The 17,551-nt window shown below is 41.3% G+C and overlaps 2 protein-coding genes across 10 annotated transcripts in view; one reads left to right on the top strand and one right to left on the bottom strand.

The window, feature by feature from the left end:
- Positions 1–16,704, bottom strand: part of GART (phosphoribosylglycinamide formyltransferase, phosphoribosylglycinamide synthetase, phosphoribosylaminoimidazole synthetase) — a 29,573-nt gene extending 12,869 nt beyond the window's left edge. The window contains exons 1-10 of one of the 4 annotated variants that reach the window (XM_003991457.6): positions 16,606–16,704; positions 12,200–12,385; positions 9,034–9,129; positions 8,393–8,567; positions 7,043–7,154; positions 6,130–6,198; positions 5,530–5,655; positions 3,003–3,090; positions 2,687–2,772; positions 2,093–2,261 (exon numbers count right to left, since the gene is read on the bottom strand). In XM_003991457.6, the coding sequence (XP_003991506.4) occupies positions 2,093–2,261; positions 2,687–2,772; positions 3,003–3,090; positions 5,530–5,655; positions 6,130–6,198; positions 7,043–7,154; positions 8,393–8,567; positions 9,034–9,129; positions 12,200–12,344 (1,066 nt within the window). In that variant the 5' untranslated portion in view covers positions 12,345–12,385; positions 16,606–16,704. Of the gene's footprint in view, positions 1–2,092; positions 2,262–2,686; positions 2,773–3,002; positions 3,091–5,529; positions 5,656–6,129; positions 6,199–7,042; positions 7,155–8,392; positions 8,568–9,033; positions 9,130–12,199; positions 12,386–14,155; positions 14,439–15,113; positions 15,271–16,605 lie in introns of those variants that run through there. The other 3 variants (XM_011285758.4, XM_011285759.4, XM_045036661.1) reach the window with 3 other exon arrangements.
- Positions 16,174–17,551, top strand: part of SON (SON DNA and RNA binding protein) — a 32,984-nt gene continuing 31,606 nt past the window's right edge. For 5 of the 6 annotated variants that reach the window (XM_045036654.1, XM_045036656.1, XM_045036657.1 and 2 more), the window contains exon 1: positions 16,174–16,332. In XM_045036654.1, coding sequence (XP_044892589.1) covers positions 16,256–16,332 — 77 coding nt within the window. In that variant the 5' untranslated portion in view covers positions 16,174–16,255. Of the gene's footprint in view, positions 16,333–16,628; positions 16,943–17,551 lie in introns of those variants that run through there. The other variant, XM_045036655.1, reaches the window with a different exon arrangement.

Here is a 17,551-nt window from a genome sequence, read left to right as displayed (position 1 = left end):
GTATTATCAGAAACCTGTGTTATCATAAGCCTCATGTGAGAACTTTTAATAGGGGAGGGAAAAAAGAAAAAAAAAACCCAAGTCCTGAAAAGCTTAGGACCTAAACAAAGAGGTGAACCTTAAACAATGTCAGGGTTAGGGGTGCTGACTTCCTTTGACAGTTCAAAATCCGTGTATAACTTCTGACTCCTCAAAAACTCTACTAATAGTCTACTGTCCAACAGAAGCCTTACCAATAACATCAACAGTCGATTAATGTGTATTTTGTATGTTACGCATACTGTATGCTACATTCTTTTTTTTATACAATTTTTTTTTTCAACGTTTATTTATTTTTGGGACAGAGAGAGACAGAGCATGAGCGGGGGAGGGGCAGAGAGAGAGGGAGACACAGAATCGGAAACAGGCTCCAGGCTCTGAGCCATCAGCCCAGAGCCTGACGTGGGGCTCGAACTCACGGACCGCGAGATCGTGACCTGGCTGGAGTCGGACGCTTAACCGACTGCGCCACCCAGGCGCCCCTACATTCTTATAATAAGGTAAGCTGGAGAAAAGAAAATGTTATCAAGAAAATCATAAGGGAGAGAAAATGCATTTATGGTATATTGTGTTGTAAAAAAAAAAAAAAACCCACGTGTAAGTAGACTCATGCAGTTCAAACCCATGTTCTTCAAGGGTGAGCTGTACAGTTATTTTCTCCTGATAGGACATTAGAAACTAAAACTTAAAAGATGGAAAAAGGAAAAACAACAACAACAACAAAAACCCTGTAAACATCAATGAATAAAATCTTCATTTGATTGCATCTTTTACTTTTGGAATTTCTTTTTTATCATAGCCATCTAAGTTGCTTTCTTCTTTAAATAACCAAAGGAGTAACTGTAATGCAAAACATATTCTTAATCTTTTCCCTAATACAACAACTGTAAAATTTTAAGACAAATTTAAATTTGGTTTCAGGCCCTGTCTAAAATCCCTAGCTTAATTTTCTTTTAAATTACTTTTAAACTCTCATATATAATTTTACACCTAATATATTATCTGACCATATTTTCTGTATTCTCAAGTGACCAACATGGGCAGCTTATACAAAGATAACCTCTTAATTAAAAACAAAAAAGAACAAAAAAAACCCCACACACTCATATATTCAGTTTGTCCTTTTTGGTCATTACTTCTCTTAGCATTGCGGTTGGTAACTTGTTAGAAGTCTTCCCTAAATGTTATAACACTAGGGCATTCAGTTCCAAATACCTACTGGTGTTGGGAATACCTAATATTGCTGTGTCAGAAATGACTATTACACTTGTCACCTCAGTCTTGGGAGATTTCACCAATATAAGTGATCTTGAGTCTATCCCTTCTCTTTGTTCATTTTAAAAGGCAATCAATTCCTACCTGCTCAGCTGCCACGTGTGGGACTCACAGGGCAGTGGACTTGTCTGGGCAAGGCAGGAAATGGGGTGTTTGAACCAATGCACTATTGGGGTCCTGAGGGAGGCCAAACTACAGCCTGCCAGGGATCATGGAGGTCTGCCTTGGGGCTTATGGCACTAGAACTTACGTGGCATTTTAAGACACTGTTTTATTTAGTATCATTTAACAAGAGATACCTCATTTCCTATAAAGGGAAACAGAAGAGAAGGCTATTGTTTTGAAACTTTTAATTCTGACATCCCAGTGACTATGGGGTATGCTGCAAATGGAAGAGGGGGTGGGGTCTAGTTGTGATGCCTCTGGGATGTGTCTCACTGATGTAGCTTCTACCAATGTTCCTCTGACTCTCATAAATTCCCTTTATCTTCCTGGCTCTTGGAGGGTGGAAAAGAAAGAAACAGCAAGTGATATTCTAGAAACCTGGCTAGGCCTACTTAGGTCTTCTTGTGAGGAAGAGAAACTGATGGCAATTCTTTAAATACAGTAATTCTGGATATTTGAAACCCACATCCAACATGGTTAAAAATCCCCTCAAGGTTTCTGATGGCCTTATACCCGTAAAAGGCACAGAGCAGAGCACGCACGGGAGGAAGGCCTGCTGTAACACAGGTTACTTGTTGCACTCTAATCCCACCTTTGGTTCCCGGGTATTTACCTGTTATCTCCACACCCTTGGTGTAATCTCCTGGGTAGCCCTTACTTGCCATCACGACAGTTAGGGCGGTGCGGTTTTCCAGCCAGACAGGCAGAGATGTGTGGAGCAGGCCATCAAAGGTAGACTGAATCACTTCATAAAGATCACTTTTAAGCAGCGGGAGGATCACCTGGGAAAACATAAATCAACATGGCAACTGAGAGAAACTTTAGTTCTCTCTAGACATTTTATTCACTGAGATACCAGCAGAACCTGCACATATTTTTTTTTTTTTAATTTTTTTTCAACGTTTATTTATTTTTGAGACAGAGAGAGACAGAGCATGAACAGGGGAGGGGCAGAGAGAGAGGGAGACACAGAATCTGAAACAGGCTCCAGGCTCTGAGCGGTCAGCACAGAGCCCGATGCGGGGCTCGAACTCACGGGCCGTGAGATCATGACCTGAGCCGAAGTCGGACACCCAACCGACCAAGCCACCCAGGCGCCCCTGCACATATTTCTTAAAGGTAATTATTTCCAGGCTGATAAAATCCTGAGATTAAGAAACACGTCAACGAAGTACCACTTTATATACTGTCTTTAATTATTACTCACTTGGCACTCTGGATCACCGAAACGGCAATTAAACTCCAGAACTTTTGGGCCATCCTTGGTCAGCATTATACCAGCATAGAGAACACCTTCAATGAAAAAGGAAAAAAAAAAACAAAAAACTATCATGAAAACATTGTATCGTGACTGAAAATTAAAGTATGTTTCTAACACTCGAAGTTTTGCACTAACCATGGCAAACTTTACAACAGGGCTCAATTAAAAGGTGGTGAAAAAAGAAAGTGGGGAAGTTTTGTCAAGGTGTAAAGTCGCTCCATGAATAATGCCCACAGTGACATCAGTGTCACTGATGTCATACCTGTGTATGGCATACCCTCCTGCTGCATACCATCCACTGTCCTCTGAAGAACTGTATTTTTTATTTTCAGCAGCAAATCCTTCGAAACCTGGGGATCATATAGGAATATTTAAATATAACTGGGTATTAAAAAAATGTCTTATAAGCAGTACTATATGGGACAATGAAAACTATCATTTTTTACTACTTCAGATAAGCTGACTACTTTATTTACTTATTTTTAAATATTTATTTTGGGGAGAATGCAAGTGGGGGATGGGCAGAGAGAGGAGGACAGAGGATCCAAAGTGGGCTCTGTGCTGACAGGCTGACAGCAGCGAGCCCTATGTGGGGCTCGAATCCACAAACCTCAAGTTCATGATCTGAGCTGAAGTCAGATGCTCAACCGACTGAATCACCCAGGTGCCCCTAGGCTAAGCACTTTAAATTCATAAGCTTTTAAAATCTTCACATTGACCCTTTAAGTATTTAGCCTTACTTTTATAAAAAGGAAAGAAAACCTCTGAGAGATAAAGCAGAAGCTAGATTATGTATTATTTACTGATCGGGGTCAGCTGCTGTTTTATGACTAAGTATTAAATCATCTTTACTAGTAAACCTACAGAATTCCAAACGTGTACACACTTAAAACTCACTAAAAAGAGTTTCCTAAACCATAATAATAGTAAAAATGAAAAAAGTTCCCCTCCCACCTTGAGGCTCTTTTGTATCCTTCTAGTATATTCTATGCCTATTCCATAAGCCTATAAAATTAAGAATGTGAAAGTTTATAAATTACAAAAATTAGACCTAGACATAGTTCTTTTTTAAAAAAGATTTTAGGGGCGCCTGGGTGGCTCAGTCGGTTAAGCGTCCGACTTCGGCTCAGGTCACGATCTCGCGGTTTGTGAGTTCAAGCCCCGCATCGGGCTGTGTGTGGACAGCTCAGAGCCTGGAGCCTGCTTCAGATTCTGTGTCTCCCTCTCTCTGACCCTCCCCCGTTCATGCTCTGTCTCTCTCTGTCTCAAAAATAAATAAACGTTAAAAAAAAATTAAAAAAAAAATAAAATAAAAAAGATTTTACTTTTTGAAGTTTTAACTAATTTCTATACCCAATGTGGGGCTTGAACTCAAAACCCTGAGACCAAGAGCTGCATGCTTTATTGACTTCGCCAGCCAGGCGCCCCTAAAGATAGCTCTTGTACTAAAATCACTTTTATTGAATAGTAGTTTTAATAATTATAAAACATTGGGGTGCTGGGTGGCTCAGTCAGTTGAGTGACCCACTCTTGATTTTGGCTCAGGTCATGATCCCAGGGCTGTGAGATCAAGCCCTACATCGGGCTCCCCACTGAACATGGAGCCTGAATAAGATTCTCTGTCCTTCTGCCTCTCTCCCCCGCTTTCTCTTTCTAAAATTAAAAAACGAAAATCTTACAGCTTTAAGTAAATCCTGTTTTATTTTTAATCTTTTAATCAATAAAAGTGTGTATAAGGCACTACATATACTATCAGCACAAACAACTGTGACTAATCATCAGTGAAAAGAATGGGTGAGTTTCTGAAGTGCTAGTTCTACTTAAAAGACACCCAATGCAATTCCTTATAAAAACTGTCCAAAAATTGTTTGGAAACATACTTTATGTACTCATTTTGAAGTACAGAAACCATAAAAACAAATTATAGTCTGACATGGTTCTCAGTTCATCTCTCTTTCACACACACAGACACGCACACATTTAATGAGCACTTATGTGCTAGGCCTTGGATATCCAAAGATGATTAAAAAATAATTCTAGGGGCTCCTGGGTGGCTCAGTCAGTTGAGTGTCCAACTTCGGCTCAGGTCATGATCTCACAGCTCCTGAGTTCAAGCTCCGTGTCGGGCTCTGTCCTGACAGCTCAGAGCTTGGAGCCTGTTTAAGATTCTGTGTCTCCCTCTCTCTCTCTTCCTTCCCTGCTTGCACACTCTGTCTCAAAAATAAACAAACATTAAAAAAAAATTTTTTTTTTTTAAATTCTGTACTATAATTGGCTCTCATGGGTTAAAAACAGGGTGTAGAAAGCAGGAGCTAGAAGGATTTCAAACCACAGTTCTTCAAGGACTTTACAAAAGGTTTTCACTCATTCATTTATATTTTTATACAATTTATGGTCAACTTAGCTAACATACAGTGTGCTCTTGGCTTCAGGAGTAGATCCCTGTGATTCATCACTTACATACAACACCCACTGCTCATCCCAACAAGTGCCCTCCTCAATGCCCATCACCCATTTCTACCGCCCTCTCCCTATCCGCATCAACCCTCAGTTTGTTCTGTTTCTTATGGTTTGCCTCCCTCTCTGTTTGTAACTATTTTTCTCCTTCCCTTCCCCCATGGTCTTTGTTTCTGAGTGAAACTAGAAGAGATACTTGTCATTTAATAGGAAATCCAAGTTGCTGATTAGTAGCATCACGTACAGAAAACAGACAGAAAAACATGGTCCAAGGGCTCTTTGAGAAGACCAAACCATGACTGCTGAACTTGAGCCGGACTTCTGGGAAGTACCTGAGGTGCCGGACAGTAGGCTCCCATTCCCCCTGTGTTGGGGCCGTGATCGCCCTCCAGCAATCGTTTATGGTCTTGTGCTGGGGGCATGGGGGCCACGGTCCTGCCATCACTGAAGCACAGACACTGCAGAGAAAACAAAATAAGGAGACCTTAATAAGGAGAACTAGATGTACCATAACTCTAATCAGGAGAAAAAAAAAATTTTTTTTTCAAGTGAGTTGAAACATAAGTAACCCTAAGCTATTTACATCAAGAATCAAAAGATTTTGTATACTCAGTTTCTGAAGGGTCTGTAATATTTGAGCGAGTTAGGAAAAAAAGGTAAAGCTAATTTCAAAGTGAAATATTTCAACCTTTCCCCCCTTAAATAATAGATGATAAAAACCCAAGTCCTCTACTGATATACTGGGTGTGATTGAGAATAAATTCTTTTTTCACTTGCATCCAAAATATTAAATATATACAAATTCCTTTGTAGGTGCTGGGTTTGTGCTTTCAGATGAAGCAACCAGAATAAATAAAATCTTTTTGGGGCTCATAGATGAGGTAATACAACTTCTCATACTCTGTAAGAGCCCAGAAGATGAATACACTTACAGAAACCTCTTCTCCTTCAAGAAGTTCTTCAATGACAATTGTTTCTCCAGCTGCTCCATAAGCTTTCTCCTTGCAGATGAAAAAAAAGAAAGTTAAGCTTTTAATATTTACTTAATGGGCTGTTGTCATTTTTCACAATTTCTATTATGAACCAATTCTAGTATTGTAACTTCCCCTTCCTTTTCTGAAAGCCTCAAAGGAACATATGAATGTTTTCTTTTTTGTTTACTTATTTAAGTAATCTCTAAACCTGATGTGTGTGGCTTGAACTCACAACCCTGAGATCGTGACCCTCAGACCCTCCGGCTGAGCCAGCCAGGCACCCCATATGAACGTTTCCTATTTTGTCAAGTGGCAATGATACAGAGCTAGCACTGGTACAGATGAAATGAACACATCATTAACACTCTTCTGGGGATCTGGCTTTCCAGTTTCAAATAATGTAACAGAGAAGCAGATTTTTTCATCATTACCATTTAACTCTTATGTGTGATTATAATTAGAATATGCTTGCCTAGAGAATCCTGTGAAAATATATTTTGACAAGTGAGATCAATAACCAAGATGGACCATAAAAGAAAAGTAAGGGTATTAATTCCACGCTTCACTTCTCTTAGACCTGGGACATAACAAATACTTGTCTTCATAGATGGCTGAGAATTTGAATGTTCTGTAGTCTGAGGATTTTCTACCTTCCATAGCAGACAACAAAGCATGCTACAACTTACTTCCAAAGAATAGCATCATGGTTTAGCCATCAGGGTAGATTTGTAAAAAGCCTTTTATAGAGATGGATTATAATACACAGTATTACAACAAATAACTGATGGGTTTGCTAGACTGTGTCCTTGAGACACAATTCATAAACTTACAAGTATTCATCACAGTGTGACTTTTCCAGAGAACAACCTACCTGCATGATCTCCTGTACAGCCCTGCAGGCTTCTTCTGTGCTCTTTGCAACAATCACCCCTTTCCCAGCTGCAAGACCACTGGCCTTCACAACCAAAGCAGGGAAGTCTGCACTGTAAAGACAGAGTCATCTTCAACATTTAATAAATCCTTACAAAAGTTTAAAATGCTCTAGGATGTTATAATGATAAGCTATAGCAACTGAAAAGCAGAAAGAAAAAAAAGTGCTCGTACCGACATCATTTTGATACTTCCTGCCAGGATTTTTTCCCCTATGTATTCCTTTAGAGTCGTGATCATAAAGTACATACAATTTTGCTTTTTTCACTTATCATGAGATCATATAGGCAAGGTCTTTGGAAACTGAAGCAGCTGTATAGCACAGGTATGGAATGATCCTTAGGAATAAAGTAGTGAATTGTACTCTCATTCTAGTAGAAGATGTAACTGTGTAAGACCAGTGTTAAGTGTGGATACATAAGTCGTTTGTGAGAGTACACAGAAGAAACTGTTCTTGGTAGTTTCTTCTGTTGGATGGGAGTGGAGATCTACAAGGAAACTTACCCAAAATAAGTAACAAAATTGTTACTTACCCAAGTCATCTGGCTATAAGAAAATAATAACATTCAGTGTCTAAAAACCCTATAGGATGAAAAATAACGAAACTGACTCAACTAAAAGGAAAACATACCAGATAAAAGGGAGAAATGTCAACAAAAAAGGGCAAAGGCATGTACCTACCATCATTTGTTAATTGCTTTATGTTTTTATTTTATCTCTTTTGAGAGAGACACAGAGAGAGAGAGAGCGAGCTAGCGAGCAAGTAAGGGAGGGGCAGAGAGACAGGGGGACAGAGGATCTGAGGCAGGCTCTGTGCTGACAGCACACAGACGGATGCCTAGCTCAAACTCACTAAGTGTGAGATCATAACCGCAGTCAGACGCTTAGCCAACCAAGCCACCCAGGTGCCCCTAATTGCTTAATATTTTTAACACAACAAAGAACAAGAATGTTTCGTCTTTTTAGATCTCAGTCCAGGTGGCAGAAGGCTAAGTGAAGATTCCTCACTCTAGTTAATTATTTATGAAAAAGCCAATATCCTTTATGTTGTAAGATGCCACTGTGTCAGTTTGGCTGTGAAAGGAGAGCCTGACTGCTGAATCAAATGTTATCTTTTCCCTTAGAAACTCTTCACTTATATTAAAAAAATTCTTCTTTCTGCAAGGCCACAGAGTGTACAACTATACATGCCCAGGGTCCTAACCTACACAGCATGAGTCCCCCCCCCGCCCCCACAATTATCTTACTATAAACCTGTGACACAAAAGTGACCTGTGTATCTTCTAGCTACCTCATAATAAAGCTGCAGGCCTCCTCAGGTCTGGTGAAAGCTCTCCACCGTGCGGTCGGGATTCCGTGTCGGTCCATAAACTCTTTGGCAAATCTCTTGCTGGACTCTAACTGAGCTGCTTCTGCTGTGGGACCAAAGCATCGCACTCCTGCAGAGGTCAGGTTCCCAACAATTCCTATTGATGGAAACAGGCAGCCTTAGGTGAACCAAGGTCTCTGTAGGGCCTTCTGACTCTGAAGAATCACGATTAGACTAAGTCTATAGGGACATAAAGCAGATAAGTAGTGGCAGAAAATAACTAGATTATTCATATTGTCTCCAGAATAGAAACAGAAACTTTAGTACCATGTGATTCAAACCCAGCAAAAATGATGTGCTGGAGTCAAGTGCAGGATTATTAAACGGACACCAGAACAGAGCAGAATATGAACACATAAAATGTTTCCCACAGTTGCAGATTTGATCTTTCATTCATCACATTACTGATACATTAGGGAAAAAAAACGTAGAATCCATACATTTCAAGAGGGTGAAAGCTCTTTTTCCAATGTGATACAAGATTAAAAATCCTCATCTTAGATGATCTCTAAGCTCCTGTTGGCAATGAGTATATTATATTGATAAATAGAAACAAACTTTACCAGCAGCCAGAGGTGCCTCTGGTCCAACAACTACGAATTCAATGTTCTCATCTTTGCAGAATTGAGCAAGGGCAGTGTGATCACTTATCGAGGTGGCTGTGAACAGAAAAACCCATCTCACTTGATAAAACATTAACAGTCATGCTGAAAAACAAGGACTTTATTTTTAGATGCCTATTAACTACTGGTTTTCTTTTACGGATACAGATGATAGTTTCACTGTGAGATATTCAGAACCTACTGCATTAAACTAACCAACATAGCTCAGTCCTCCATCACTACAGCCAGTTAGATGACAATACCAGTAAGCTTCCCAAAGAGCTATTAAAAGTCCTTTGTCACATTGATTGTAAGCAAAAAATGTACCACAGGATATATTCAGAAACTGTCGTTTAATGTCATTTACTCAACATTTACTGAGAACCACTATATGCTAGATTCTGTACTAGTCACTTGGTTAAGATACTAAGAGTCCCTACACTTAGGATGCTTGTGTGGGAATTTTGGGTAATAAATATGCAAGCAAAAAAAAAAAAAAAAAAAAAAAAAAGAAAAACAAAAAAAACCAAGTGTGAACAAATCAGGCAAATTTGATGTCAGATGAATTGGGAGGCTATTCCAGGAAGGGTCTTTGGGCAGAGATGTGTAAGGTACGAACTGAATGATAATTTTAAGACCTAGCTTCCTTCTTCAACCCACAAGTCAGGTAAGTTTTCTCAATGGAGTTCTAAATAATTAGCAGCAGGATCAACCATATGCAAAGTATGGGTTGATTCCATAAGCACCTTCATGCTTCACTGTATCTGGACCACCATTCTTTTTTGCTTTTGTTTTTTAGATTTATTTATTTATTTTTATTTTTTTTTTACATTTTATTTATTTTTGAGAGAGAGAGAGACAGAGCACAAGTGGGGGAGGGGCCGAGAGAGGGAGACACAGAATCCAAAGCAGGCTCCAGGCTCCGAGCTGTCAGCACAGAGCCCGATGCGGGGCTTGAACCCAAGAACCGTGAGATCATGACCTGAGCCGAAGTCAGTTGCTTAACTGACTGAGCCACCCAGGCGCCCCTAGATTTATTTTTTTAACATTTATTTGAGAGAGAGCAAGGGTGCACACCAATGGGGGAAGGGCAGAGAGAGGGAAAGAGAATCACAAGTAGGCTCTGCACCGTCAGCACGGGAGCCTGACAGGGGACTTGATCTCATGAACCACGAGATCATGACCTGAGCTGAAATCAACACCTGGATGTTTAACTGACTGAGCCACCCAGGAGCCCCTGGACTACCATTCTTAAGTTGGCTGAAGTCTTAAACTATGATGTTTGTGATGTGTAGGGGTAAGTGCAGAAAGAGTAGGGTTCTCAACTTGTGAGCTGCCTGAGTAGGATAAGGATAGAAAACCATGTACTCAGGGTTGGTATCTGCTAACACAACTGGGCTGAGCAGAGCTGACTACATCTGCACAGCAGAGAGTGGCAAGAGAAAAATACCTACCCTGTTGCTACAAGTGGTAGCAGTCTCATGGCAATCTTGAGAGATTCTCATGGGCCAGTCTACAGGACATCAACTGTTATTTACACAGAACGTGCTAATTCTTCAATAAATACATTAAGATACCTCACCCGCAAAACTAAGAACCAGGGAAGCAGATGTTTCATTTCTCATTTTTTCTTTTTGGTCCTATGTACACAATTATCTTCTCCCAGTTTGTGGCTTGTTGGGCCTATGTTCTCTCCATAAATATTATGTGCCATACAGGGTACTAGGCATGATGGATGCAATACAAAAACAAGACAGATGGGTTTCTTGCCCTCATGTAGCTTACAATCTAGAGCTTATGTTCCTGCAGGGAAATGATGATAGGAGATAGACAATACAAAAGTAAATATGTACAATGGTTCATGACTGAAGCATATGAAATGGGGTGGGCATGCTTTACCTAGAAGTTTCAGGAAAGACCTCTTTGAGGAGAGAACATATAGACTGAGACCTGAATGACAGGGAGCCAGTCATGCTAGGGGTGGGAACAAATACCAAGTTCAAGGCAGCTCTGTTTGGGAAAATGGCAGAACTGCATGGGCAGAGAGCACACTGAAAAAAATACAAAGGACATAAAAGATCAGGCTGGAAAGTGATACAGGAGCCAGACTGCAAAGGGCTTTGATAGTTAGGAGTTTGAGTTCTATTCTAAGGAAGTCACTAAAGAATTTAAGGTAGTGTAAGAACTGAACATTTTTTTTCACTTCTACCAGTGAAAGAGATAAAGGCTGAGGTCTATTATGGACTCAGATTTGCCAAAATTTACTTTTAATAGCACCGCTCAACTTTTCATTTCCAAAAATACACATCAAAACGCCTTTACCCTTAGGCACTTGTGACTTTTTCAATGGATGTATTTTGTAACGTTTATAGTAATTTAAGATAAAGAAATGCTACCCTCTGAACAAGATACCTTTTTTTTTTAAGTAGGCTTCACACCCGTGCAGAGCCCAATGCGGAGCCTGATCTCACAACCCTGAGATCAAGAGTTGGATGCTTAACTGACTTGAGCCATCCAGGTGCCCCTGAATAAGATACCTTAAATTTACAACATACAAGTATTTAAATTACCACATACATCTTTAGGTTAAGAAAAACATTCAAATATGAATAACTATCGATTCTATAAAGAACAGATGTGGTTGACATTTATCATTTACGATTATTAGCTATTACTCCCGACTTTATTTTTTTTGTATTTAAAAATTTTTTTTAAAGTGTATTCATTTTTGAGAGACAGAGTGTGAGTGGGGGAGTGGCAGAGAAAGAGGGAGACACAGAATCCAAAGCAGGCTCCAGGCTCTGAGCTGTCAGCACAGAGCCCGACGCAGGGCTTGAACCCATGAACTGTGAGATCATGACCTAAGCCCAAGTCAGACGCTTAACCAACTGAGCCATCCAGGCACCCCTACTTACTTGTGTTTTTGAAAAAGAGCACACATGTACGGGAGAGGGGTAAAGGGAGAAAGCAAGAGAGAATCTTAAGCAGACTCCATGCTCAGGGCGGAGCCCAACACAGGGTTGCATCTCCTAAGTGTGAGATCCTGACCTGAGCAGAAATCAAGTCAGACACTTAACTGACTAAGCCACCCAGGCGACCCTTACTCCCCACTTTTAAAGATGATTACCAGTATTTGAAATCTTTTCCAAGCAGGCAGTGCCTGCATTGCCCGGGGCAACCAACACATGTTTGACACGATTAGACTGTGCAAGTTTCCAGGCCAGTGTATGTTCCCTTCCGCCACCGCCAATTACAAGTACGCGGGCTGCCATTGCTCTGTCTGCAAAGCAGGAATTCCAAAGGAAAATAAAAGCTGCAGAAAGAAAACCACAGTTATTTTATAATGCATAAACTTTAGAAATTACAATTTGTAAATATGATTTAAGTGGTCACTTGTAATCCTACAAATAACATTTTACTCCCCAGATTTATGAAAAATTAGGGATCATAATTTGAGATGACAATATTCATGAGGATTAGGGAGGTATGTATTTATGGAATCTCCACCCCTGATGTGGGGCCTGAACTCATGACCCCGAGATCAAGAGCTGCATGCTGTAATGACTGAGCTAGCCAGGCACCCCAAGGTAGGTATTTTAAAAATGAGGCAGACTGGCCTAGAGCTAGGTTAAGGAATTAAATGGTGACTTCTAACCTGATTTAAAAAAAAAAAAAATTTCCTATGAATAATCACCTTTCTTTAGGTTTTACTTCACTTTTTTTGAAAATTTTTTTAAAAGTTTATTTATTTTTTGAGTGAGAGAGAGAAAGGCATGTGAGCGGGGGAGGGGCAGAGAGAGACGGACTGAGAAAGAATTCCAAGCAGGGTCCACTGCCAGTGCAGAGCTCCACACAGGGTTTGAACCCACAAACCAGGAGATCATGACCTCAGCCTAATTCAAGAGTCAGAAGCTTAACCAACTGAGCCACCCAGGTGCCCCTACTTTTCCTCTTTTGAAAGATTTGCAATCATCAATCCTTAAAGAAAAATCCTAACATTTCAAATTTAAACCTCAAATTTAATATACCTGCTTTTAAATCTCGAGATATCACAGATAAGACTTTAAAGTTGTCATAAACTGGAAGAAATATTTAAGATTGGGGCTTGTATAGGGCCAGAGAGTAAATATTTTCATTTTCATCTTTGAGGGTCATAAGATCTCTATGGTAACAGCTCAACTCTGTCACTGTGGCACGAAAGCAGCCATAGACAATACAGAAATGGATGAACATGGTTATGTTCAGTGAAACCTTACATAAATAGGCAGTGGGCTGTAAGTCATAGTTTGCCTGTATTCCGCTCTAAGCAGGAGGAAGCTATCACAGGCTCATAAAGAATAATCATGAGTGTGTTTCAATAAAACTTTATTTATGGACACTGTAATGTGAATATCTTACAGTTTTCAAATGTCTTAAAAATATCATTCTTCCTTTAAATTCTTCCTAATCATGTAACAATTGTGAAAATTGTTCTTATTTGGTGAGCTGTACAAAAACTGGTGGCAGGAAGGATTTGGTACAAGGGCCAGTTTGCTGACTCCTGATTTAAGAAGTTAGTGCAATATGCTAGAAGGTTGGTACAGAAGGCAAACTCAAACTTGAACACGTCTCACCATAGCTCTGGCATTTGACTCTCAGCTGGACGGATATAACACCTATCTCAACTCAAGTCAGCAGTGTAATCTTGGCTAAACTCTTACTACCTGTAATTCGATTTCTTTACATCTTAAAAGATGGAAGGAGGAGAACTTGCTTAAGAAGCTATATTAAGGGTTAACTGAAATAACATTTTCTTTGAAATGACATTTATAAACAGTTAATACAATTTCTGACAGCAGCAATAAATGCGAGCTTGTTATATTTCATTACTTTTACGTAAGTACTAACAGGGAGAGAAAAGCCAAAGGAATAAATACTTGTCACACTAGTCTACTAATTTCTAGAAGACGTTTCATTAGGTAGAAGGCAAACTGAAGACAGCAGAAAACTGAAATCAGTAACTTCTTGAGTGATGCTAGGATTACATATTTACAGAAAAATCTAGGCTGGTAATACAAAACACTTACAACTTTTAAGCACTTACTTTGTGCCAGATGCTATTCTAAATGCTTTTCACGAGAATTGCTTCACAATCGTAAGAATTCTATGAGGTAGCTACTATAACCACCCCACTTTACAGGTAAGAAACTGAGGTCCACTTGGGTTAAACAACTTGCTGTATGTCATATATCTAAGAGGAAGTAAAGCCTTGATTCCAAAGTATGCAATTTTGCTTTGGATAGTCTTCACAGTTGAGATGATGATTACTTAAAATTTGAGGAAGAGAAAAGTCGCTATTGTCTCAGACCAAAGCTATTTTTAACAAAAAAACAGCCTTGCCACGTGTATCAAAACACCTGAAGTAAACAAATTTTTCTGAATTCTAGAGAAAAAAAAAAACCCAAACATTTAGTTTGGATGAGGGGCACTAAAGGAAAACTGTCCTAGCTGCCACAGCGGATCACAGAAATTGCATTAGGATCCAGCCTGAAGGAATCCACACCAGGGATGGTTAGGAGGCCTGGGCTGCAAAGTGCTTTGGTTTGGGTTGAGACTGCCCCTTACTAGCTGGGATACCTCGAGGAACTTAACTCTCTTGGGTCTCGGCCATCTAAACGGGTAACTTAAAACCAGAATAAGAGAGTCAGGTAAACCAATTGAGAAGGACACGGTGAATGATATAAAGCAGAAACCAATTACGAAAGTGGACTAAATCTGCTACAGACCAGGGGTGCATCAAGAAAAAATATGCATTTTAGGCTTATGACCTAAAAAAAGGCATAAAAATGCAGACCCATAAAAAAAAAAAAAGACCCTGACATCTTAGAAAGGAGGGAATGTGAAAAATCCAACGTCAACCTCGGTCAAAAGAAGTGAAACGCACATGGCCCACCCACACCCACGGCACTTAAAACCAAGACGAGAATCCCTACAGTCAAATCGGTTCCTATAGTTTCATCCAATTCCTGATAGTAAATTCCCAAACCGAAACATAGGCGTACTTTACTTAGAACCGGAGAGGGCTCCCGCAACGACACAGGGCGGTCCTGCAGCTCACGCTTACACGCTCACCCGCGCGCTCCGAGCCCGAGCGCCCGCCGTGCGCCGGAAGTCGGCCCAGCGGAATCCGGCGGGTGCCTCTACCCACCCCCCCAGCCCCGCCCCGCGGCCCGCGCCACCCCATTGGTCAGCGCGGCCCGTGGTGGCCTCAGCGAGGTAATCAAGTGTGAGTCCCTCTGGCTCTAGTGCGCGGCCTGAGCTTACTCCACAGTAATGCTACCAAGACCTTGCGCGTTTATAATGGATCATTACACTATCGGGGGCCACGTATCGTCTCTATTCATTCCCCCTTAGGAGGCCTCACAGCTCTGAGGGCGGGGGGGGGGAGAGTCGCCAAAATGCTAGACCCACGATTAGCTTATTGTGTGTTGCTAACGAGTCAGAGCTGACTAGCTACTGCCGAGAACCTCCTGACACGCTCGACTCCCGACGAGACTAGAATGCACCAGACTTTGAACGGCAGGTCGCCTAAGATCTCTGCCCTACTGCTTTAACAAAAAAAAAAAAAAAAAAAAAAAAAAAAAAAGGCTGAGGACGCCATAAGAGAAAGATGGGGGTAAAAACATGTCCTTCGTATTCACACCACAGTGGGGCGGGCGCAGATTAATGGTTTTCCGGATCCATCTCCCTGCCAAAACACAACTTGGCGCCACCCGGGAACGGCGGAGGCCCCGTATCAAAGCACGTAGCCCTTCTTGCTCCCTTTTGTCATGCTACTTAATCTCGATTATTTAGTAAACCTCTTAAGCCTCCCCAAACACTGTTGGAGATTGACAACGTAAACTGACACAGCCGCCTCAAGAGACGCTTCTCCTGTAATGGCGCCTGCGTCAGTCACTAACATGGCGGACATAGTCGTGCGCGGCGCAAACGTCAGCACCTCTACCCCAGCCGCTCAGAAACAGCGGAGGAGAACTAGGCCGTGCTCACTGATTGGTCCAGAGGCGGAGCGTGCCAGTCCAGACGCTCCCGCAGAAGCCAATCAGGACGGCGAGAGACGGAATTGGCCGCTGCGCCTCCTCCCGAGGCATGCTGGGAGCCTGGAGGACTAGCGAGGAGGAGTTGAGAGAACGGAGCGGACGCCATGGCGACCAACATCGAGCAGATTTTTAGGTCTTTCGTGGTCAGTAAATTCCGGGAAATTCAACAGGAGCTTTCCAGGTAAACGCTTCCCAGACTCTTCTGCTCCCAAGGGACCGATAGGGCCCCGTGTAGCCTTCCGTGGCACCCTTCTTCAGAGACGCCGTCGTTCCTCGCCTCAGGCCCCGCTACAGCCCCGCCTGGGCCTGGGATCCATTTTCCGGGCCCTCCCCCCCCCATCCGCTCCCTCCCTTCCCTGCGAGGAACTTTGTCTTTTCCGAGGTAACCCCAGACTCCCTCTTCTAGAACCGGGTTGTGATGTTCATTTTTCTTTCCCGTTTGGCCATCCCTTACCTTTTAGCTACTCGTAGGCCTGGTTGTCCACCAGGGACGGGCCTAGTTCCTGCCTCAGCTCCTCCTCCGCCGCCGCGTTTCCCCTCCCCCTCTCCGCCTCCGCGGATTTCGCCGGCCGGTGCCTCTGACCGGAAAGGGTCTCTAACGGCCGTTTCTTGAGTAATCTTAAATCCGCTTTATTATTGGCAAGCTTGAGATCACTTTGGGGGTCGGGATCCTTTAATTAGATTATTTGGGCCCTAGGGTCCTGTGGCTTCCACCAGACAGCATTCCTGATGGATTAGAAATTGAAGTGAAAGCTCAAATTAATGTTAGGTACTTTGACACAATATTCGAGGTGAGGACGGGAGAGTATTTTCACTAACAATTTCGGTTGGAAAGTAGGTTTCTGTTGACGTCTAATTTAATTTTTTTGTTGTTGCTGCTTCTGCCCCAGTTGACATATGATCAACACGCTACTTTTGCCGTTGCGTTAGACCTTACATAGTTTACCCTTGGTTTCAAAATTTGAATGGGAAGAGATTTCCAAAGAAATAGTTGTTTACTGACGAGGAAAATGGTGTGGGTCATGATGTTACGTGGTTGTTTTTTAGTTTTGCTTCATGTAACGTAGGTATTCCGAGTTCAAGTGTTTTTGCTCGTTATATTTTGAAAGTTTAGAGTAATAGCATGAATTTGAAAACGCAGTTGTAAATTAAGTGGTGAAATTAACATAGGTTTATTGGGGCAACGGTATATAGTATCGCTAAGATTATTTTTTGTAGGATATTTTGTTTAAGTAGGAAATCTATACGCTCACTTATTTCATCGCTGTTTAAAGTTGTGTCGTGTGTTAGTGATTTTAGATGATAAGAAAAGACCAGAGGAATATAATTTTCTGAAAATTTTAATAGTTTCATCGGACAGTTGTGTTTGCTTATTATAATGTCTTGTTTTTATACCTTTT

The sequence above is a fragment of the Felis catus genome, chromosome C2, assembly GCF_018350175.1.
Source record: "Felis catus isolate Fca126 chromosome C2, F.catus_Fca126_mat1.0, whole genome shotgun sequence".
NCBI lineage: Eukaryota > Metazoa > Chordata > Mammalia > Carnivora > Felidae > Felis > Felis catus.
The sequence above is the reverse complement of the archived record's forward strand: the minus strand, read 5'-3'. Positions and strand labels throughout refer to the sequence as shown.